Here is a 24,912-nt window from a genome sequence, read left to right as displayed (position 1 = left end):
CTCAATCAAACGACCCGTATTGGTATCTTCTATTATAGAGTGTTTGTCAAGCATTTACATGCCAAATAATGTAAAATTAAGTGATATTGGACTCGTTGGATTCGTCTAGTCAGGCTTCTTTATTTGTATATAAACATTTCATATTTAGACATCATTTGGTCATATAATTAATGTTTTGAAACTTTCAAATATGCTTTGGTCCCTTGATTTGGACCCATTTGGGCTCAGATTGGTGTCTTTGGGCTCGTCTCTTCGAGACATTCAATTGAATATAAGTTTGCTAAAATTAGAGTTTGGATGTCCCACATTTAATTTCGGAAGTATCCAACTTGAATATACCTCGAGATTAATGCTCGATCAGTATTATTTTTGATGACGTATCATACCTAGGTTCGAACTCGTAATGTTTGAACCCATAAATCCATTCAACCAATATAAAAACAATGTTGCTTTCACAAAAGGTGATAGAAATGGTTAACAAAGAAGTTATTTGCATTGCTTGTGTAGAAGGAAATCCACTCAACCAATATAAAAACAACGTTGTTTTCACAAAGTTGATACCAATATTTAACAAATAAGTTATTTACATTGCTAGTGGAGAAGGCTATCATGGGATTAGGCGAGACAAATGGCTCAACAAGGATATAATATATAGGCTTCGTTTGGGACAGTTTTTTTCCTGCTTCTTAAAGCCGCTTTCTAGTACATAGGTTTTAATTTTTGTACTAGAAAGCCACTTTCAGAAGCAGGAAGAAAGCTGTCCCAAAACGAAGCCATAGTAAGGACAATGTCCTAAATGTGAAAGAGAAGACTTAAAAAGAAGGCCCATCCTAATATATTATTACTTGGTATGCATGTTGGTCTAATAACTGGACTAATTATGAAGTTATTTCAAAATTGGTGAAGACATGTACTGAATTTTTCATATTAAGTTATTGACAAATAATTGAATAAACTTAATATTTAGCTACTTAACTCTAATAAAATAAGATACTATATAAGTTGTAAGATAATATATAAGATAAAATGGTTAAGTACTAACAAAATCAGCTCACTGAAATAGGGAACTAATTAAACATACTCTATTTAATCAAATTTAATTTAAATAATATACGAGCTCGATCTCATCGTGATTAATATTAAGCATTTAGCAAGTTACTTATTGAACAACAAATGAGTTTGTTCATGATTATAAATAAATGAGATTGATCATGTTCATATTTGATTCATTCAACTTATTAGTTTTTAAAAGTATTCAAACTTGTTTAGTTACTAATCTAAATAAATTTAAGCAATTATTAATAAATCCTACTTCTAATAGTTCAACATCACATAATTTTTTTAGTTACAATATATTAAGCAATAAATCAATAAAATGAGAAGTTCATTGATATCCGTGTGGTTCGGACATTCTTTGTATTGATAATCAAGGAGAATTATTTGTACGGAGGCTGAACACAGAACGTCATCTAGAAGACCATCAGAATGTGCCACGTAGCGCACGAGCAATACGAGCAGTACGAGCTGCGTTATCAAGCAAAGGGTGACGTGGCGATTCAGATTGATCTCCGAACGATGTTTTGCATACACACAGAATAATTAATATAATCAAAGGGGGTTGAGTCAATGACATGTGAATTTTCTTTTGGCCAAGTGATTAAAGTGAAATTGATGTTCTACCAATAAGAGGTCCCCTCATTTTCCCTCTTTTTTTTTCTTTAATTTTAGTTGTTTTGTTTCTATATATAATATGTTTTTTTTTACACATCAATGTTTTAATTTTTTAATATGAATAAAATTAATCATGCATAGATGAAAGGTATCAAATTATAAGAATAATTGGTGAGATATAAAAAGGGAGAAAGTTTGAGTAAGAACATCTATTTTTAAAATTAATGAAATATGAATTTGATTCGAGCTAATTTGAATTCAAATCTAAGCTAAACCGTTGTTTGAATTTGCTTACAACTTTTGTTCTAATCTCATTCCAACTTTGTTTACATCACATTTGAACTTAGATCTGACAAAGGTTCAAACATGGCAAGTTTGAATCTTCGTTCACAGGCATTAATCCTATGATGCCTTCCCCAATAAGCCCATAGAAAGCCTCTTTATATAAGTGATTGAGGCTTCGTTTGGGACAATTTTTTTATTGCTTCTTAAAATAATTTTTTAGTTTAAAAATTAAAATTTTTATACTGTAAAACTGCTTTAAGAAGCAGTAAGAAAGCCGTGCCAAACGAACCCTGAGTGTTTGTTGTGCTATGCTGAGCATATATATTTGATTACCAATTTAACTAGACTGAATTAAATTGAGCATTGATGTAATCCTATTGAATTTATTGAGATGCATACAAATTGTCAAAAGTTGTGTTATATCATTTAAGTATTTGGGAAAAATATGAAGATGAAAATAATATTCATCTTTTAAGGGTCTTACATTAAATTATATAGAAAAATTATCAAAATTAAGCTTAAAGTTAAATACATGCATTGAATCACAGTGTATTTTTACTTGAATACATTTATTTTATTTTAACACATAATAAAAATAAAATAAAATATTTTATCTCTACACAATAATTTTCAGAAAAAATTAATGAATTATCTCATATGCAAAATAATAATTATCCTTTAAATAGCACTTGATGTATGACTAATTTTATATAAGCTTGATTGGGCACAAATTCAATGAAAATTTGAATTAGAAAATTTCATAATTAAATTCAAGATCGTACAAAAAACAATTTCAACAAACATATAGTCGATTCAAATATCTCAATGAGACAAATATACCAACATCAAAAGTGATTCAATCCAAATTCAAATGAGCCCAAATCAAGCACTTGAAGTTCAGTTGAAAATTTAAGGATATTAATTGGAAGGTCAAATTATCTCCAAATATTGTACCCACATGACAAAATTAGGCATTTCAACGAGACAAATCCAACAAGCTAAAGCCCACCCAATTTCGACATAATTAAGGTAGTTAATGTGGAAAGAACAGTTTATAATCATGGGAATCTATACATATTATATATGAAATGTTCATAATTATCTTTAGCTTAAGATTCAAGAGAGCTTAATGGCTTAAAGAATCTCAAATCTCTACCCAAGCACTATTATTGGGCCATCACGTGTCAGTCTTATTAAATCGGTTGAGCATTGCCATTGGAGCATTGCCTAGCTACCACTGTTGAATTGCCATCATCTTTAGATCTCCACTGTCTAATCACAATCATAAGACTATCATCATTGTCAAATTGTCGCCACCCAACCACCATCGTCAAGCCACAATTATCACCGAATCACCGCCATCGATTTGCCACTGCCCGACCACCATTGTGGGACTATCCCCACTTAATCACCATTTTCGAAGCATCACCAATGGGCCATCATTGCCTAACAACCACTGTCAGACCACTGCCTCTGGACCTCTGCTAAATACACCATCATCATCAGACCGTCGTCACCTGATCACCATTATTAGATTAACGCAGCATGACCAACACCGTTAGAACAACATCACTTAGCCACGATCATTCAAACACCTGATCTCATCCCATATCAACTTTTCAAAAATTTATGTTAGCCACCCATATAACATATGATTTTATCTTTTCTAAATTAGGGGACAAGCAAACCTTTGTTATCAAAACTAACATAATGGAATTAATTTAGCAGGGCTAGACTCACCGATCTTTCGACTTTTATAGGTTTTTCACATAAAAATCTCAGCGGCACTTATTCTCTTTTGATTTATCTGTATGTGCGTAGAATCTTCAAATAAAACTTGTATGTAAAGTTCTCCAATGCTACTGTCGTAAATTTTCTAACACGTAACACCGCTCGCATTATAGAAGAACAAGAATTTTTATGGCACCATCCAAATAGAAGAAAAGTTAATTCTCACTCAATACAATACTTCTTTTACTATAACACACGCAAAATGAAATATAAAATACTCAAAGAACAAGTATATAGCGTCCTTATACAATACCTCTTCGTTTTCACCCATCGGCACCCACTCCTACGTGGCACTTTCTACCCTTTTTACTGGGCCACGACCACTGGGCCAGCTTGAAAACATAACGAATAAGCTTTCGCCACCTCAGCATTTTCAGCTCTTTTCCATGCTCGACCATACCCTTCCTACCATCAAGCTTTAGAGAGAGAAACGAATCTACGAAAATCAAAATTAGAAAACTAATTATACATATTCAAATTTGAGAATATTTAAAAAAAAATGACCTAATCGGACCTCGAATTTTTTTCGATGGATCAAAATAGTCATTGACTATATCAAAGTATTAATTTGGTCCCTTGACTCTCTAAATAAGAACCAAAATAGTTATTTTGTTGAATCATTTAGGTTCCTAATTACAAGAGACTTTTAAATAGTTATGGACCATATTGATTGCTTGTAAAGAGTCAAAAGGATCATTTTATTTCTTAACTCTTAAATAAAATAAAATCATATAAATTCTAAAAAAATCATCATTAAATATATATATATTTTATTTATGTTAATTAAATAATTTTATATAATGCAATAATAACTAATAATACTAATATTTATATGAATTCATTCTCCCAATAATTTTATTTTTTTTTCAAATAATTAAAGATTTTATTTCATAATTCACATACGAACATATTTTATAATTATATGAGTTAATACTAAATTTAGGTTTCATTTGGGATAACTTTTTTATTGCTTCTTAAAGCAGGTTTTTAGTACAAAATTTTTAATTTATGTACTAAAAAACTGTTTTAAAAAGCATGAAGAAAACCGTCCCAAATGAAGCCTTCATGTCATGGAATCGAAGTGGCTCTCATATATGAGCACCTATAACATGAGATTTTAAATGAAGCAAAAAATATTTGCTATTTATAATATATTATACATTAATTAAGATTAAATATTATTATGTCAGAATATTTAAAAAAATCTTGATTTTATTTTGAAATTAGTACAATACAAATCTTTATATAAGCATTATTTTTAAAAATAGATCTAATAAATTTGTATTAAATTACTCTCCTGACAAGTTTTTTCAATAATTAATACATTAAAAATAGATCGATATATGATAAATACCTTGAAGGCTAAGAATGGAGGAGTTCTGAGAAGAAGAAGAAGAAGAAGAATTATCATCTTGCTTTGGACGGTGGAGATCGAAGAAGCTGGGGAAGGAGCTTAGTTTAAGGAACTTTGGAATTTTTCTGGCAACGGTGGAGATCTTCTTCTTCTGCAATCTGAAAGAGCTATACTGATTATACTCCTGCTTTGAAGCCACTATGAGGAGTTTCTCCTTCAAACAAAGAGAACAAACTCCAACTACCAGTTTGTTTGGGTGTAAGCAACATGAGAGGTTCTTGTCTCCTCCATTATGGAGCTTCATTTTGCAGAAATGGAGAAGAGATAAGGTGAGAGAAGAGAAGCTTCTAATGGTGAAGGGGGAAAGAGGGGGATAGAGAAGGAGAAGATAAGAACAGAAGAAAGAGAAGGTTCAAATGGTGAAGACAGAGAGAGAAGAAGAAGTGGGCGCAATTACTTTATAGAAAATTTTAGAAGATATGATATATATTCTTACAACTTTATTATTACAAACTATAAAAAAAGAAATTATTTTTCTTAAAAATGTTCTCATTAATAAAGAAATCATTGCATAGTTTTTGTCCTGGGATTGTAATAAATTGATTTATATACAACAGCAACAACATTAATATCAAGTCTTTATCGTTATGTTAAGAGTCTAATTCTCATTTACTTTTAATAAAAAAAGATAAATTTCTAATATTTTTCTAGCCATGTCTTTTTAGATCTACCTCTACATTTCTTAACATAGGCCAATTTTGATACATCAAAAGGCCACCGTTGTACATGTGCAAACCATCTAAAGCAACTCTCTTTAGACTTCATTTGGGACCGCTTTCTTTCTGCTGTTTAAAGTAATTTTTTAGTACAAAAATAAAATTTTTCTACTAAAAAATAACTTTAAAAAACAATAAAAAAACCGTCCCAAATGAATCCTTAATCTTATATGTCAATGGAGCTACTCCAACCTTCTAATGAATATGCTTATTTCATATTATATCTTTAAGAGTAAATCTACTCGTTCACCTCATCATCCTCATCTAACTTAATAATAAGTTGGTTTATATATAAAATAAGAAAAAACTGTTAGGATATTAAATAATATTTTTTTATTATGGTTAAATTTTATCTTAATAGAAACATATTTAAGAATATTCTGATGATTTTGTTTTGCTTCAGAATGAGCGAGGGAAGGGCAGGGGACCATGCACGAGCGCACGACCGCTGAGGACAGAGACATCGTCCTTTTCTTAGCAATAATGCTTCAATGGTACCAAATGGTAGCGACAGTCAGCATGTTGGGCGAGTAGTTTGATATAACTTATTTAATTGCATATGAATAAAAGAAAAAGAAAAGGCTCGAAGCAAATAAAAAAAACCATTTCAAAATCGAAAATTTCAACACCAAAATGAAATCCTTTACTTGCACCACTCGTGCACTCAATATTTCCATTAATATTTCATTTGGAATGATTTTTTTTATTATAAAATTGCTATAAAAAGTGATTTTTTTTAAAGCTATTGAAGATGGCAGCTTCCAAGTAGGGGACCGGAGGAGTCAAAAATTGACATGTTTGCTCAAAAACTGACCCGAAAAAGTTTAGGTTCGGATCAACCCGTTTGTGAAATAGGTCGGGTCCGGGTTGACCCGAATTGGCCCAGTAAGTTGACCACATGCCCGGCCGCGGCGTTCGCATCTAGTGGCGAGTCGTGACTGTTGCGTCATGCCAGCCGTTTCACACAGGCTACGCCCATCCGCGTCTTAGGCGCCTAGCCGTCTCGTCCGCCTTAGCCATCTCGTCAAGTCATCCCTTCCCGAGTCCCAACCAGGCGACCACCACAGGCGATGGGCTACGCCGCTACAGGCTACCGCAGTGCAAAGTCTCCACCAAACCACCGCCAGGCCGCCTTCTTGACCAGTCGCCGTCGGCCTCACCTCCTGCTCCGCCTCACGAGTGGATCACTCTAGATCTCGACCCATTTAGCTAGATGGGTCGGGTTCGAGTCAACCACTTTACGTCCGAGTCAACTCGGGCTGGACCCGAACCTAACCCATTGACCCGAATTGACACCCCTACTTCCTAGTATAATTTTTTTTAAAATAATAAAAATTAATGACCAAATAAAAATTATGATTATGACCCGAAAAATAAAACAAAAAGAAAATTGGGCAGCTTAAAAACTGCATTCACACACAATCATTGCCCTCCCATTTGCCTGATGACAACACATAGAACTACATTTTTGTGGATAGGGATGCAAACTGGCAAATGGCCTTATAAATTACATGAATATTTTGTTTACTATCAATGTGAAATAATTCATAACAGCAGATTAGTCATGGGTTCAGCTATCTTAACAAGTTGGAACTACTAAAATTTGTAAAGTAGGAGGAAATAAAACCACAGGGAGTATTTTATAAGAACCACAGTACTATTATTGAAATTATTCTTTTCGGAACTTGACTATGGCTTCTTCAAGCATACAACTTGGAGAGTTCTTCGGTGAATACCTTTCTGAGGGCTTCTCTCTTGAGTTTTAGAGCTGCTGTTACCAGACCGGATTCAGGAGTCCATGGTTCTGGTAGCAATTTGATCCTCGAAGGTATCTCAAATTTCTCCAAACGTGATTCTCTTGCTGCCTGCAATAGTTTCAACACATGCATGGAATTAGAAGTACATTTGATTGTTAAACTTTAAAGAAGGATATTAATCATTTCTTTATGCAATCTACTTTTATCTGGGGTCTATTTGGTTGGCTGTAAAGTGAATGCAGTGTAAAATAAATATTTGAGACTGTTTGATTGTCTGTAAAGTAAATGCATGGAAACTGTTTTTTTTTTTCTATTTAATTGGGTGTATGTGGAGTGAAGTAAAGTAAACACTTTCTTATAACTCCAACCAAACTAATAAAAATCTTGATCTTCTTTTATGGCGCAGAATCATTCCACATCGACAACCTTAGCACCTGATTCACCTCATCCTCTCATATCAATGAAATAAAATCAAAACTAAATATTTTCTTTTTTACTTTCTAAAGCTTCCAAATTTTCCATATGATATTCGAGACCACTGAAGCCCTCGCGTTGTTGTATGTTTGATCCGATTAGGAAGATTGAAAGGCAAGTGCCTCCCCAACTTACACTTAATTAGATTTAAGTAATAATAATAATTGATATATCATCAAAAAATTATCTTGAACGGGCATGAATCTAGAGACAAAATTAAGTTGGAAACTTCCAAAATTAAATCTGGGACCATCCAAACTCCGATTTCACCAAACATACAGTCGAATTAAGCGTCTCGAAAATACAAACCCAACGACACCAAATTCGGCTCAACCGGTTGAGCCCAAATGGGTCCAAATCAAAGACTCGAAGCACATTTGAAAAAGTTCAAACCAAAAATTGGATAACCAAACAAAATCCAAAAGTGGCATGCTTATAATCAAATTGAGTGGCTTGACAAGATGAATCCAACAAGCCTAAGATCGCTGAATTCTAGCATTAATAAGATACTCAAATGCTCGATAAAAGGTCCACGATCAAGGGGATCAATATCGGCCATCCATTCAAAATGCTCCCAACATGCCCATGATTTTCTCACTATTTACTAGTCATGCCACTCCCCAAAAACTATAAATAGACCCCCCATTCTTAAAAAAAAAAAAGTAACAAAAGGGGAGGAAGAAAGAAGAGAGATATAAGATCTCTCTTACCACAAAGCTCCCCTCCTCGACCACCGTCCGGACTTCCGCCGGACCACCTACCATTGTCGGACTTCCACTGGACCACCGACTGACGCCGGGCTTCCGTCATACCTCAACTAACGCCCGGACTTCTGCCCAACCACCGACTGTCATCGGACTTACCCCACATCTCCACCAAGGAAGATAGAAGAGAGATCTGAGATCTCTCTTGCCACCAAACTCCTCCACCACCGCCCGAACTTCCGCCAGACCATCGACCATCGTCAAACTTCTGTCAAACCATTGACTAACGCTCGAACTTCTGCCCGACCACCAACTCTAGTCGGACTTTCGTCGGACCTCCACCCGGCCACCGATAAACGCTAGAATTCTTCCCGGTCAACGAAAAACCCCAGACTTTCACTCGGCCACCAACTGACATTGGATTTACATCCGACATTCATCGGCCACCGACTATGGTCTTTCCTACCTCCGTCGCCCGCCCATTACGTGTCACGACCCGACCCGATCCGGGACGGATCCCGCTCGCACCGGGTCGCGACCGGAACGAACAAACTGACTGACCAGGATCTGGCTTTGGAATTTGCTTCTGAACTGAATCTTCCAAATATTTCAACTCAAACACAGACAAATACAAATCAGAACAGATTAAATCAACAGAATCAGAATCGTACAGAAATTAGAAATTCAGATCAGATCAATTCATATCGTACGGAAATCAGAATCAGATTTGCTTACAGAACAGATACGGAAATTAGAATCATATCAAATCAGATATCAGATATTATTTAATTCATAGCTAAATGCCCTGACACTGACGGAATCTCTACGGATTTCGGCCCCTTATGCCTCCCTTCCCAGACACTGACAGAATCTCTCGGATTCTGGCCCCTTATGCCTCCCTTTGTGCTCACGGCACCAGAACAGATGTGCTTATAGCACCAGAACAGAATTCATCGGATCCGGAACAGAACTGATTTCAGAATTTTAGATTGAGCTCATTTCAGATTTCCCAGACACTAACTGAATCTCTTAGGATCCAGGCCCCTTATATCTCCCTTTTTATAGCATATACAGATAGCATATCAATTCAGAAGAAATCCGGACAAATCAGAAATCACACAAAAATCGGGCAGCACAACGGCTGTATACGGAATTTACACAATTTTTCCTGAAAAAATCACAGAATACCAAATTTGCACAGAATGTAGATAACAACATTACAAGACTTTAATTCTACTGCTCAGCAATTTTTAAACTACACAGAAAAATCCAGTCGACGAAAAACACCGTCGAATCAAAATTACTCGGACAAAAATCTCCAGAAAATAATCAAAATGTGCACACTCGGCACGTCAACAACCTACAGAAAGTTACGCGGTAAAAACTGAACTTATCGGAAAATACGGACGAAAATCACGAATAAAAATCAATTCCGGACAGAAAATACCGCCAAACACGACGGTTCTGAAAATTGAGAAAGGCGGAATGTGTCTTACCTTGCGTACAGCAATTTCCTAAACAGTCTCTTCGGACGAAAACGGAGCCGCGTCGCTCGAAAATCAACTTTTCCCAAAAAGCCCTCGACTTTCTCTCTCCTCGACTGATATTTTCGTTAATTTTGATTTTTCTCTCACTTCAAAATGACTGATTTCAGCTTTATAATACACAGATCGGCCCGGCCGATCGCAATATCGTCCTGGGACAATCTGAACACAATTCATCGTCCTGGACGGTTCACAGGGCGATTCTCAGGACGAAATCATGCACTAAACCGATCGGCCTGGACGATATCCCTATCGGCCCGGCCGATACCTACAGGAAAATCACCTGGAGCAATCTGGACACATTCTGGAGCAAATCCTCAACTGATCGTCCCAGGATGATCCCAGATCGTCCTGGACGATCCTGGAGCAAAATCAGCACTTTCCATTACGGTCCTTCCGACTCTTGTCACCATATAATGATCTTTCTAACCTCTGTCACCACCCGATGATGGTCCTTTCCACCTCTGTTGCCCGCCGACTACGGTCCTTCCGACCCCCTATCGCCATATAAAGATCTTTCCAACCTCTGTCGCCCACTGACTACAATCTCTCTGACCTCCTTTGCCCGTCGATTACGGTCCTTCCAACCCTTGTTGCCAGATAATGCCCTTTCCAACCTCTATCACCCGCCTACTACGGTCCTTTCGACCTCCGTCGTCATACAAGGGTCTTTCAGACCACTATCACCCACCAACTACGGTCCTTCCGACCCCTGTCACTAGATAACGGTCTTTCCGACCTCCATTGCCGCCAACTACGGTCCTTTCGACCTCCGTCACCAGACAATGGTCTTTCCGACCACTGTCGCCCACCAACTACAATCCTTCCGACCTCCTTCGCCAGACTACAATGCTTCTGACCTCCATTGTCAGACAACACTGTCTCCCGCCTACTAAAGAACTTTCTCACCTTCGTCACCCGCCGATTACAGTCATTCCGACCTCTGTTTCCAGATTACAGTCCTTCTGACCAGCATCTCCAGACAGCGGTCCTTCCAACCCTTATCGCCAGATAACAAACTTTCCGACCTTCGTCATTAGACAACGGTCTTTCCAACCACTGTCGTTTGCCTACTACAATCCTTCTGACCTCCGTCGTTAGATTACGGTATTTTTGACCACTGTCTTCAGATAAGAGTCTTCAAGACCTTCGTCTACTACTGTCCTTTCGACCTCCGTCATCAGACAACGGTCTTTTCGACCACTATCGCCTGCCGACTACGGTCCTTCTGACCTTTGCCGCCAGATAACGTTCTTTAAGACCTTCGCCCGCCGACTATGGTCCTTCTAACCCCCGTCGCTCGCTGAGTATGGTCCTTCTAACTTCCATCTCCATACAATGATTTTCTTACCACTGTCACCCGCCAACTACGATTTTTCTGACCTCCGTCGCTCAGCGATTACGGTCTTTCCAACCATTGTCGCCCGCCGACTAGTCTTTCTGACCTCTGTCGCCATATTATGATCCTTCTAAACATCTCCAGATAGTGGTCGTTTCGACCCCTGTCGCCAGATAACGAACTTTTCGACCTCCGTCATTAGGCAACGGTCTTTCCGACCACTATCGCCGATTATAATCCTTCCGACCTCCGTCGCTAGATTACGGTCCTTGTGACCAGTCTCCAGATAACGATCTTTAAAACCTTCGTCGCCGACCAACTACGATCCTTTCAACCTCCGCCACCAGACACTGTTCTTTCCGACCACTATCGCCTACTGACTATGATCCTTCTGACCTCTGTCGCTAGATAACCATCTTCCCGACCTCCGTCGCCCGCCGACTATGGTCTTTTCAACCTTCGTAGCCAGACAATGGTCTTTCTGACCACTGTCGTCTGCCAACTACAATCTTTTCGACCTCCATCGTGTGACTACGATCCTTCTGATCTACGTCGCCAGACAACGACCTTTCTGACCACTGTCACCCACCGACTACGGTCCTTCTGACCTCTGTCACCCGCCAACTACAGTACTTCTGACCTATGTCACCCACCGTTTACGATCCTTTCGACCTCTGTCACCAGACAACGGTCTTTCTAACCATTGTCGCCCGCCGACTACGGTCCTTTCGACCTTCGTCGCCTATCAACATTGGTCATGCCGACTAAACGAACATGTCAATATTAATTCTTCTAACTCCCACTATTTAATTCACTTTATATGATGTATATTTGCTACATCAAATTAGGGCCTTCCAGCAAAGGATAGGCATCATTTGTAATCAACTGCAAACAATAGTGGATTCATTTAAACTGGGTCAGGCCCCATGTTTTTTCCCCCTTTTCAGGGGTTTTCATGTAAAAACTCTGGTGTCTCTTATGAACGCTACACCTCTTTTATCTGATTGTGTGCTGGATCTTCGTATAAAGTTGAGACATTAAAACTTTATATTTCTCTATTGCCGCAAATATTCCAGGATGCAACAACAATAATAATAATATCACTTACTAAATGTAAACTGGATAAACATGTAAAACACTTGCACTCATATCTCTATTGGAAGCTATAACTATCTCTACAAGCATGCATTACTAAGCAACAATACATGAAGCATTTAAGCAGAAAAACTCAACCTATTTTATTAATTCTATCAATTTAAAACATCACCAAATTATTCTATAAGAATTTCAATGCCCATTATTTTGAAAGCATAAGGAGTCATGACTTAGTATTTACTACTTAGCTCCAACAGTTAGTCAAGCTACAAATGTTTGCTGCTTGACGCTTAAAGACTCCTAGAGGTTTAAGTTCCAATGTTGTCACCAACTTTTGATTATCTTTGCATGCTTGGTTCATCTCGCCTCTTAGATCATCATTTTTTGTGACCACTTCTTACACTTGTTGGCTATAAAGAATATACTCTACCAAATCGACATGAGCCTTCTCATTACTAATATGTGTAGATCATTCAATGATAGCTTGTTCAGGTGGCTGTATAGATACTTCGAAAATATGATTGAGCTGAGATCAAAAGCCATTGAAGTAAGATTAGTCTTTGTGAGAAGAGAAGCCAAGGCAAAGAGTGAGAATAAGAAAGGTAGAAAGAAGTGTAGTCACGTAAGTAGCATCCATTATCTTAGCAAGAAAGAATATCAAGGATGCATTGATGTTCAAATAAGATGAGTCTATATAGTTGCATAACAACATCCATGTCAAGAAAATAGTGTATGGTCTAAGATCATTGATAGAGAATCATTGAATAAGAAGATTGACAAATCATTTAACAACAGTATCAAAGTTCCTAGTGATGATGTTGTCAACATAAACAAGAAGATATATAAGTTTCAATTGTGTTAAAGACAAAGTGATAGATATTAGCAAAAGAATTGGTAAAGCCAAAAGCAATTAGAAATCATCATAGCTTATTGGACCAGGGATGGAGAGCAAAAGTAAGACCAGAGCAAGGGTGATAAGAGCACGAGCAATTATTAGAGAGTGAGCTCAAGTGTTAAACAAGTGTAAACATTCTAGAAAGATGAGATGCAACCGAATACATGTGGGAGGAATTTACAAATATGTATGGAGGGCAAGCAAGTTGGATACAGAGGCTGAGGAGTTGACTATAATGAAAGTTCGTTAAAGATGTTAAACCTTTATGAACTAGCCCAAGATTAACCAAGAGTGGGGTGAATTGGTATTTTAAAAAATATTTCAATCAAAACATAAAACTCAATCCAAACAAAAATTCACCACAAAAAAATTTAAAATGCGGAAATTAAATGCGGAAAAAGCAGTAGCAAAGAACATAGAGATTTATAGTGGTTTGGTCAACTCGACCTACAACTACTCCCCAGAGGCGCCCTCCGGGTATTGCACTAAACTCAGTGACTCTCCTTTTGCTCCCACAGCAAGGCGGAGAAGCCTTTACAAAACATCCTTTCCACAGACACCGGTGAGGCATAGAACCCGACTCATTTTGCTTCCTCCTGAAAAAGGCAGAGAATCTTGATCGATTACTGAAGTAGACCTCTCTCTAACCTCCAAGGACAAGGGAAGACGATCGGAGAAGACGACTTGGATCCTTGCTTGGAGCAACCTTTATGAAACCCCTCACAAACTCCCCCTCACAAGATCCTTTCTCTCTCTCTCCCCCTCTCCTCTAGGCTCTCTTAGGTCAAAACACCAACAAAAGATACCCTCTTGGGCGAAACAAGAGAATTTATAAAGAAGAGCTTCGGAATAGCTCTTAATTGCAACAAACCAACATTATCGTCTAGGACGATCGGCTGATCGTCCTGTACAATCAGTACAATTTCAGCTCAATTAGCCAGGACGATCCGGAACGATCAGAAGGAAATTTGTTCATATCGTCCAGGACGATGGTATATCGTCCAAGACGATAGTATATCGTCATGTACAATTAGTTCAATTTGTAGAATATCGTCCAGACCATCGCCCTGGATGAGAGTCTGGACGATGCAAAATTGATTAGATCGTCCGGGACGATCTCGCGATTTTCTAAGACGATTAGTTCAAAACATCACAGATCGTCCAGAGCATCGCCCTGAATAGACGCAGGCTGATGTTTGATCGTCCAGGGAAAATTAAGGTTTGTTATCTAATCGTCCCGGACGATCCTGCGATCGAGAAGGACGATGTGATCGTGCAATCAAACATTAATTGCTTTCCTTAATAACCAGATTTACTTTAGGCATAATTGTGCTGCATCGTCTAAGATGTCCAAAAATAAAACATGCTTTAACTGATCTTGCGACTAATTCTTTCTGATTTGAGCCTATCATCCAGGACGATGATCACATCGAGATGATGTGCTTAATGTCGGTTGTCTTAACCAGGATGCCCTAATTAGGGTTTCTATTTTTAAAGGATCGTCCAGGACGATTTTGGGATCGTCCAGGACGATGATTTTGGGATCGTCCAGGACGATGTGAGTAAAAACAGAAAATTCTAAAAACAGTAAGAAATTTTCACAAGTGTGTATGTGCAAGGTTACTTAGCATCATAAACCACATCATTTACAATTGACTCAAGAAAAGGTAAGAGATTTACAAACTGACTCAGACCTAGTTTACCCAATCTTGAGCTGGTTCAAATTGCAGTTTTGATCTTGTGGACCTGAAATGTTAGTAGGCAAGACAGTCGTAGAGAAACAGAAGTATTTACTATCATCAAAATTCTATTCCCTGAAATCAGATACGCAACATATAAATTTTTTTGCTCTAATACCATATTGAGAGATATTAAGCGGAAACAAATTATTATACGTTTTATTGATTTGTAAGAGAGCTTATAAACATTCATACATAAGTAAATAAAGCATCAAAATTATATCCTCATTTATGAAAAGAACTTCTACCATAATCTATTCCATTATTAAGAGTTTATTTAACACCTAAATATGTCAACAATCTTACAAAATCAAATTGACATCTTTAAGAGTTTATCCAATCCCAATCATGCCTATCATTTGAGAGTGTCCAAAGCCAACTTTAACAAGCTAAGCCTAACTAAGAAAAGGCTAGGGTTGATTACAAATAAAAAAACTGATTAATTAAAAATTATAAGATAACAGTTAATATTAGCACAATTCATATAGCACAAATTATATGAATTAACTATACACGTACTAAAGTGTTAATATAGGATTAAATCAATATAAAATACTAATATTAAACATCAATACTTTGTATTTCAGTAATCTTTTATTCAAGGTTTGGCCAAGGGTGAGCCGACATGCACAAAGCAAATTTTTGTATTTCTTTGTTTAGCTGGGGCTACTCATTTTATTGATTTTTCATCCAAGAGCATAACGATTTAGGTTCAACTATCCAGTTGCTTGAATTAATTGACTGCATGAATCCCTTGAATCAGTTGAAAGAAACAAAGTTTACGGTTCTCCCCAATGGACTTGTGAGAAGGCCCATCCATTCACCAGGCCAACAACCCTAAAAAAGAAGGCAATCTTCATAATATTTGCTAAGACATGACTTGCAATGTTACAGGTTTCCCTGTGTTCTCAGTTAAGCCTATACATTTAAGGCCTCCGCTTATCCTCGATATGCCTCAGATCCAGGCCAAGTCAAAAGTTCACAAATCAGGGGGGGGGCTAGCTAAAAAAAATGTTTTACAACGATGTTAACATAACTTCCTTCCTTTGTCTTGTTGATATTATTATTATTATTTTATTATAAGGAAGCGAACCCCAATCACCTCTTTGGAGGCAAGGGAGAACACCATTAGGTTACACACCCAACAGATATCGCATTACTTTCTCCAGGCAAACTAAGGCTTCGTTTGGGACGGCTTTTTTATTGCTTCTTAAAGCAGCTTCCTAATACAAAAATTAAAAATTTTGTGCTAGGAAGCTGCTTTAAGAAGTAGAAAGAAAGCCATCCCAAAAGAAGCCTATATGAGGTTAACAATACATACTTAAATAGACCATAAATGCAATGAAACATCAAAGAATAATCTAGCAAGAAAAGTACTCTGCAAGGTGGGCGTAGCACGGTAAAACATATAAGACAATTAAAAATAAGATATTGTTCGATCTTTTCCCATCTCTTGTGATCTATCATCTGTCGTTGATTGGACCTCTTCCACCAGTACTCCACTGCCTTAAAATTAGCTCTTGGCAAGGTGATTGATATAAATAAAGCGTATCATGGCAAAATCTATCAGAAATGAAGAAAATTTCTCTCTTCTCCACAATCTTATGGTCTTGCTATTGTTATTGTAGACCGGTTACCATCTTAGATTTATTTGTAGCCTAGTTGATTTGTCAACTCACTAACAACATTCATGATCATGGGTAACAAAGAGTCTATAAATATGCCCATCACAAAATTTTCAGCCATTTAGGCTTCATTTGGGACAACTTTCTTTCTGCTTTTTAAAGTAACTTTTTAGTATAAAAATTTTAATTTTTGTACTAAAAAGTTGCTTTATGAATCAGTAAAATAGAAGTCCCAAACGAAGGCTTAATCTTTGAAAATCTTGAAATAAGTTTATTTTGTTATGATTCATTCAAAAAAATGTGGAAGAATAAAATTTTATGTTGCCAACCTTTACAAGTGATGCATGCACTTCTTTCACAGCCTCTTCCTTTTGACATAGATCAGATAAGTTGCTGAAAGTGATTCCCTGCTTCTGAGCCCAACTTTCTAGAGCGTGTGATGCCACTGTGACAAGGGCCACACAATAGCTGTGAAAAGGATCAGCATGCAACATGATATTTTCGACATATGGGCTCACAATAAGAGCAGTCTCTACCTGCAAAAAAGGTAAGATAGCTTAACCTAAAGATGAATATTAATTCAGAACAGCACATGGGACAAAAATTCGTACCTTTCCCAGAGAAACATATTCACCGTGTTGAAGTTTCACAATATCTTTTTTCCGATCAATGATTTCAAGGCAACCATCTGGATGAAAGCGTCCAATGTCCCCAGTGTAAAACCATCTCATGCCCCTTTCATCAAGCTTTTATGTAACATGCAGTGCATAATATAGTTAGTCTAAGGGCATCTATAGCTGAAGAGTTGAATGGGAAATATATTTTCTTAAAAAATGAACATTTCATACGATGTGGCAAAACAAATGTTTTCTAGCTTTTTAGTACAAAAGTTTTTATTTTTAGAAAGTTAACTCCTTTTTGGATCTCAAGTATGGAAAGTCTCGTTTCCATTCTCTTCATTTCTAGGAATGAACAAATATGCTCTAATATTATCAAATCCGATATTTTCCGATATTAGATCCTTGAGAGGGCTCACCTTGTATACTTCCTTAGTTTTCTCTTCATTCTTGAAATACCCCGGAGTCACATTTGGTCCCCCAATAACAATTTCACCACGTGGCATTGGTGAATCTGTCGTTAAATATCCACCTTCTGGCCAATCAATTAGCTGCTAGAGCAATTAAATTCTCATTGGCAAGTTCATAAAATTAAATGAAATTAAAAAACGGACAGAAACACTACAAAAAAATATCAAAAATGGAAAAGAAAAATAAAATTGTTGGTATGTTGCATGGAAAAAAAAAAAAAAAAGCTGCACTTAATTGAGCCTCTTGGCAAGCGCAGCTAACGATTCTCTATGTTAGGTTAAATCAGAAGAAACAAGAAGCTATTCAAACAAACTTAGAGATAGGGTGACCGAGGATCTAAGTTTAAAAATTGCACAAAATTTGGATCAGCCCTTGGCTCAAATCGTGCTCAAATTCAAGTCAGTGAGCTAACTAACGAGCACAGCCCAGCTCAGATCAAACTTGAATTGAGTTGAAATTAATCAAATCAAGATAGATCTTAATGTGCAAATATGTATGGATGTTTATACACACATACTTATGTACATATTTAAATTTGAAATAATGTATATATATATATATATATGCAAGCATGAATATGAATTAATATATTTATGAGTGTATGTATGTATGTTAGACAAGAAACTTTTCTGATGAGATCGAAAAATAATTGAGATCAGATCAACTTTGGAATTTAATCAAATTGCTCATACATGAATATGCATAGATTGTAACTGCTCATATTGATGTGAAACAAAAAGGAATTGCAGGAATTTAATAAAATTTGTTAAGCTTGTCCATTTTAAAATTAATGTTTCACAAGGTTAGATTCTAGCATTTCGTAATTGTTATTTTGCTTTTGGCATGCAATTACGAAATAGATTAGAAGGGCAATTAAAATAACATCAAGATTATAGTAAAGCTAGATACGCAAGTAACAAAAATCTACCGGTTAACAATTAGAGCAATCACCTCGAGGGCTTTAGCGGAAGAATAATTTGCACAACAATAATGATGCTACCAAAGTATAGAAGGCGCTTACAGTTTTGTCCAAGAAAAAGTTAACCGGAAAAGAGGAGGTCGGTGGGTGATGGAGGATTTGCCATTGGACGGGACACCGATGTTAGTCGAGAGCGGTAGTGATGCAGAACTATGCTTTAAATGATGTATATAAAATTTTGCACGTTTTCAAGTAAGAGCAATAACAATTAAAAGTTAGCCACTTAACGAAAATGAAAAACAAGAAAGTGATGTCTTAGTTTAGGCCAAGTCACACAATAATAGTTAGGATCACAAAACAATTATAAAATTCAACATAAGCAAATATAGAGGATTTCCAATAACATCCCTAGATTAACAACGAGATTAGATGCATGTAAGTCCATCACTCATTCCCTACGTTTACAAAGCTTTGGCGGAGACCTTTGCATGATTCTTTATGCTTGATACACAACAACAATCAAAGGAGAATATGACGGAAATTGCAGAGGGGGAAAGAGTTCACCCTCGTCTTGGTGTGGCGGTGATTTGCCACTAAACAGTGGAAAGCTGTTCTTCGATGGCTTCTGAAAGAGTGAACATGATACGCTCCAGGTATTCCTCGATGGAATTATCTACCTCTGAATTGATGTTGAAGAAAGGTGATCAAAGGATGTCGACGAAACCTTGTGTTGTAGACGAAGTCGGAGTCGAGCTCAGGATTGGCCATGCATAAGATACGTGGTGTTGAAGTACTGTGGAAGACGCTCTTTGCTGTCCTTGAGGATTCTCTTTGAGAGAAAGAAGTTTCTCCAAGGAAGCCAAGTAGAAGAAGGGATGGGAGGGTGGTCGGCCAAGGTAGGAGGCTTGGGAGAGTTTAGGTTCGGATTTTGGTGGAGTTAGGGTTAGGGTAGGGCCGGCTAGGTTAGAGCAAGTGGTGGTGAAATATGGTTCAGATTTTAAAGGAAGAGGATGGAGGGAAATAGGGTTTGAAGTTTGAATTCAAGTAAAGAAAAAGGGAGGGAAAATCAATCCCTAATGAGAGGCTTGATTGAAGTAATTAGAGCGAAAGGAATTATTGTGGAGGGAGAGAGATAGGGAGAGGGGGGCCGACAGCATGGTGATGGGGATGGGGGTTTAGGGAAGGGGATTTACTACTTGCTTAGTTGGGAACCCCAAATTAAGGAGGATTTGAATCTAAATCCAATTCAAAATTGATTTGGATTTGATTTGAAGAACTTTCAAATTGATTGAATAATTGAAATTAAAACTTTCCCAAAAGAGGTTATGTAGAGAAGGAAAGTAATGATGAGGGGTTTTGAATTTTGGAGGCAAAGGGGGAGGGAATAGGCCGGCGGCTAGGCTAGGGTTTTGGTGGCTTGGAGATGGGGAGGATGGAGTGTTAGCTGAGTAAGGGGGGGAGTTTGACCGAGAGGTGGGATGTGGGATTAGTGTTAGCCGGCGGGGAAAAAGGATTGGAGGTGGACGGCGGCTTTGGGAGAAAGGGCTTGGTCGTACGGTGGAAGGGAGGGGAAGGGAAGAAGAAGAAAAGATCAAGGTAGAAAAGAGAAACGAACCTGGACGCTTCCAAGGTTGATGGGTGATCCGTTTTTCCTCTCCTAGGGATTTCTCTCCAGAGCTCTCAAGCTGCCATAAAACACAAAGTTGCAGAAATTTTCATTATAATTCTTCATCCCTTGAAAAGAACCATAAGGGACTTATAAATAGCCTTATACAATGAAAGAGAACTAAAAGACAACGTTGCCCCTAGGGCTTACATATGACCAGACCCTTAAGTAAGGGTAAAACAGAAAATGCAATAAAACAAATACATAATCCAAACAAATAAAATAAATACATATAATGAATCAAAAATAAATCGGTGTGATCGTGGCCGAAGATCGTCGGCCACGTCTCTGATATACTTTCCATGATCTGCTGTCCCCATCAGGTAGTCAATGAGAAGAAGATCCGGTTGAAGTAGTCTTCGGCAGATTGGTCAATCTCCCAATTGATGTCAAAGAAGGGGGAACGAAGAACATCCACTAGTCCTTGATTATTGTAAACGAATCCATGATCTTGCTCGGGATCGGTCATGCATGGGTAAGGAGGCCGGGGAAGGTCGTGTGTTCTCTCTCTTAGATGATGATTCAAGTAGGAGAGAAGAAAAGTAAGGGCGGAGGGAGAGCTAGGGTGGTCGGCCAAGGCTGTGAGAGGGGCCAATTTTTTATTTCATATTTTAGGGTTAAGTTGGTAGAGGGAAAACAAATTAAAATCTGAAATTTAATTTCAGATTTTAATGTTAGGAAGAAGGGAATAATTTGAATTTTTAATCTCCTCTAATTGGGGCTAGGTTGGGGCGACGCACCTTGATGAGAGGGGCTTTGATTGAGAGCACTAATGGGAAGGAATTAATTAAGAGAGAGGGAGAGAGGGGGCCGGCCAAGAGAAATGGGAGGGGGAAGGCGGCATCCACACTCAATGAATGTATCTACATGCAATGAATGAGGGATTTGAAATTAAATATACTTTAATTTCATATTGTAGTGATTAGGGGAACTTCCAAAATAGGTTTATTTTAATTTGGAAAGTTATTTAAATTCAAATTCATTTGAATTTGAATTAAGGGACCTTCCAAATTAGAATCCTCTCAATTAGGAAATTATTAAAGGGGGTGATATAAATTGGAATCAAGGGGATTGGGGGTTTGGCTTGGCCAACAGCTAGGGTTGGGCTAGGGAGGGGGACCGATGGCTATGGAGGGGGTCGGTTTGGGGTTTTGGGGGGAGTAGGGCTGGCGGGTGGGGGATTTGGTGAAGCTTGGCCGGCGGTTTGGGTGTTAGGGAGAGGGTTTGGCCGGAATTTGGGAGTGGAAAGTGGGTAGCCGGCGGTATGGGGAAGAGGAAAGGGGAAGGAATAAGAACGGATACAAACCGCGAGCCCGAACTCTACCTGCGGCTGACGGGAATCGCTAGGCCCTCTCTTAGGGTTCTCTCCTATCTCAAGAGCTCACAACAAAGAAAAAGGAACAAGTGCCGAAATTTTTATCCAAAATCATCATCAATCCAATACAAAAGTTAGGGCCTTCATATATAGGCCTCAAGGAACAAAAGACACAAAGACTAAATTGCCCTCTAGGCTACAACACTAATTAATCCCTCTTAGGGATACAATAGTAAAAACTAAAAAATAAACAGAAGAAATTCATAAAATGCATCACAAATAAAAACTCCTAATCGTAATCGTCGATCTATGATGCCTCCTCTGATAGACATGCCAGAAACCCAGAATCTCCTGCTGATGTCCTCATCACATATAGTTTAATAACATTTTTAATTGATTGTTTTCATGAAAGTTTATTTTTACTATCTATTTCACCCAATACTTTCAAATCAATGAAAGATGCCTTATATTATATTTTCATTGTATAGTATTTTTGTTATGCTTTTCTTAGGTTAAATAGCCCTATCATTGTGCTGCTAAAAATATTAAAGTACAAAAAACTCCTAAGCTAATGACATTCTAAAAATCTAAATGTATTCAAAGTCATGATTAAATGAGAAAATTAATAAAATAAGTCATTAGAGATATAATCATTAAAGGAGCCGGACAAATCTACACAAGATTCTTGCCATAAATGATTGTTATGTTATAACTAAGGCTGACAGTGTAAAGAAAAAATTACAGGCTAATAGTACTCTTTGACAAGATTAGGTGACCTCAAATCTCCTACTAAACTAGTTGCCTCTTCACAAAAATAAAAGCTAAACCTAAACAAGAAATGAACACCACAAGAACCTTGTAATCCCACAAGACTCCTGCACAACGACAATTCTATGCCGCCTGATCTTTCTTTTAGGTTCGCTGCCCTGCGACTTTTCTGTAGCACAGATAAAGTAACAATTGTGGTGAGAGCCTTCAGCCACTTACCAGCTATCCAATACCTTGATCTAAATGCAGTCATGCAGGAATTCTCCAGCAATCCATAATTTTGTCAAAGAGGGAAAAAGCAGTAAATTAAATGTCCATATAATAATAATAATAAAAAAGAGTACAACAGAAAATCTGAGGGGCCAGACTTTCAACATAAAAAGATGGCGGAACGGTTTTGAAATCCAAGAATCGCTGAAATTTCGCTTGCCCCCCAGTGCTACAATAACAGTGACCCTCTCCTTGCCCTTTTCCAGCAAAACTCTACTGCTCTTAGTAGCTGCGGCTGACCTTGGCTGAATCTGACTGACAAGAAATCCAAGGGAAAAGATTGTAGGGCACTTGCTGCTATGATAGAAGTCCAGCCGCAAGACTTAACTACTGCCATAAAGACTTCCCTCGCCTAACTACTTCCACCTACCCTCACAACAATAGAACGTTATGTTGACCGCTAGACCCCACCTCACGCAGTTCGCTCTCAAAAGTCGTAACTTTTCGCTCACGTAACTCCCCTCATGACAATAAAACTCAAACGACAAACCACTCGCCTTCTCATTCGACTCTCACGCATGCCGGAACTCCCTTGCACTCTCATTCTCTTTTTACACGCTAGAGACACACATCCTACAATGACCAAACCCTGCTCGTCCTCTCACACGAATAATTTGCGATTGGTGCATACCACATTTGTTAGAGGACATTTGTTGACCACTAACCACTTCACGGCTTCACCTCACGTCGATTCACTCCACAACTGAACTGACACCTCTGCTCATTTTCACAAAATCGCGAGCAAAAACCCCCATTCAGTTCATTCACTGGAAGAGGTAAGTCGTTGAACTTCCTTCCTTGCTTCCGATTTCTTGCAGTTCTGAGAGCATAAGAGTGTGAATGGGGAGGGTTTCGTTGTTTTGTGCTGTGAGGAGCAAACGTGGGATCGTGGCGAGCAGTTGTCATGCAATCGTGGCTCATGTCGCTTCTTCGTATGGGAAGGTCGGCAGTTATAGGTCAACAACTATATGCAGGCTAGGTCGGATTGAATTGAGGATTGCGTGCGGGATTTGAAGCCGGAAATACAGAGGTAGGACGACGTTCGGTTAGGACGCTAGGACCGGTCAAAATCACGTCAACAAAGCCACGCGAGAAGCAACAGCAGATTGGGGCATGGGGCTCACGTGGGGTATCGGGCTTAGGCAGACGGTCGAATTTCTCACACAAAGCAGGCATAGTCGGATTGAGGGCTCAGGCATCGGGTTTGTGTCGGTCGGAAGGAACCAAAATATATATTAAAGAACTATTTTGATTCCTCAACTCCTTAATGGGACTATTTTGGTTCATTTTTAAAGACTTGAGGGGCCAAAATGGTCCTTTAATATAGTTTAAATCCATTTTGATATTTCATAAATACTTAAGGGACCGTTTTGATCATTTTCTCGAATAAAATAAAATATTCATAACACATGCACCAATAGATTTATAATCTTCACCGCAGAAAAAAGGATATATTATGTCCTAAACAAGAGTAAAAAAAATGCACCATAAAATTTTATGCTTGATTAATAATACATATTATATATAGATGAATGAGAGAAAAAATAAGCATACTAATGAACACAGCAATATTCACGCACAAGCCAACATAGCATTATCATTCACATCGCATGATGACTACGTATCTTAGAGAAAATAATATGCACCCATTATCATACTACAAGTAGCAAGATTTAGGTATCTTCCAGTAGTTTCCTTATACCTAGTAAGACATTATAACCGACCAAATATCAAAGTAATAGGAATCGACAAAGTTTCCTCTATTCAGTACAGCTATATCTGAGCCTCATTATTCGATAAACTTCATATAATTCATGGACAAATGATGGTACTTGTT

The 24,912-nt window shown here is 37.8% G+C and overlaps 1 protein-coding gene and 1 long non-coding RNA gene across 2 annotated transcripts in view; both read right to left on the bottom strand.

Moving 5' to 3' along the window:
* Nucleotides 1-3,776: 3,776 nt before the first annotated feature.
* LOC110116237 lies at nucleotides 3,777-5,545 on the bottom strand. Its single transcript, XR_003701135.1, has 2 exons — nucleotides 5,102-5,545; nucleotides 3,777-4,163 (listed from the first exon to the last, which is right to left on the bottom strand). It is a non-coding gene; the product is annotated as an uncharacterized LOC110116237 (long non-coding RNA).
* A 1,787-nt stretch (nucleotides 5,546-7,332) lies between these two features.
* Nucleotides 7,333-24,912, bottom strand: part of LOC110116238 (long chain acyl-CoA synthetase 9, chloroplastic) — a 30,055-nt gene continuing 12,475 nt past the window's right edge. Inside the window, exons 12-17 of the mRNA XM_028695862.1 lie at nucleotides 21,788-21,817; nucleotides 20,844-20,854; nucleotides 18,086-18,220; nucleotides 17,661-17,795; nucleotides 17,379-17,585; nucleotides 7,333-7,742 (exon numbers count right to left, since the gene is read on the bottom strand). Of these exons, the coding sequence (XP_028551695.1) occupies nucleotides 7,578-7,742; nucleotides 17,379-17,585; nucleotides 17,661-17,795; nucleotides 18,086-18,220; nucleotides 20,844-20,854; nucleotides 21,788-21,817 (683 nt within the window). The 3' untranslated portion in view covers nucleotides 7,333-7,577. The remainder of the gene's footprint in view (nucleotides 7,743-17,378; nucleotides 17,586-17,660; nucleotides 17,796-18,085; nucleotides 18,221-20,843; nucleotides 20,855-21,787; nucleotides 21,818-24,912) is intronic.

The sequence above is a fragment of the Dendrobium catenatum genome, unplaced genomic scaffold (assembly GCF_001605985.2).
Source record: "Dendrobium catenatum unplaced genomic scaffold, ASM160598v2 fragScaff_scaffold_698, whole genome shotgun sequence".
NCBI classification, from domain to species: Eukaryota; Viridiplantae; Streptophyta; class Magnoliopsida; order Asparagales; family Orchidaceae; genus Dendrobium; species Dendrobium catenatum.
The sequence above is the reverse complement of the archived record's forward strand: the minus strand, read 5'-3'. Positions and strand labels throughout refer to the sequence as shown.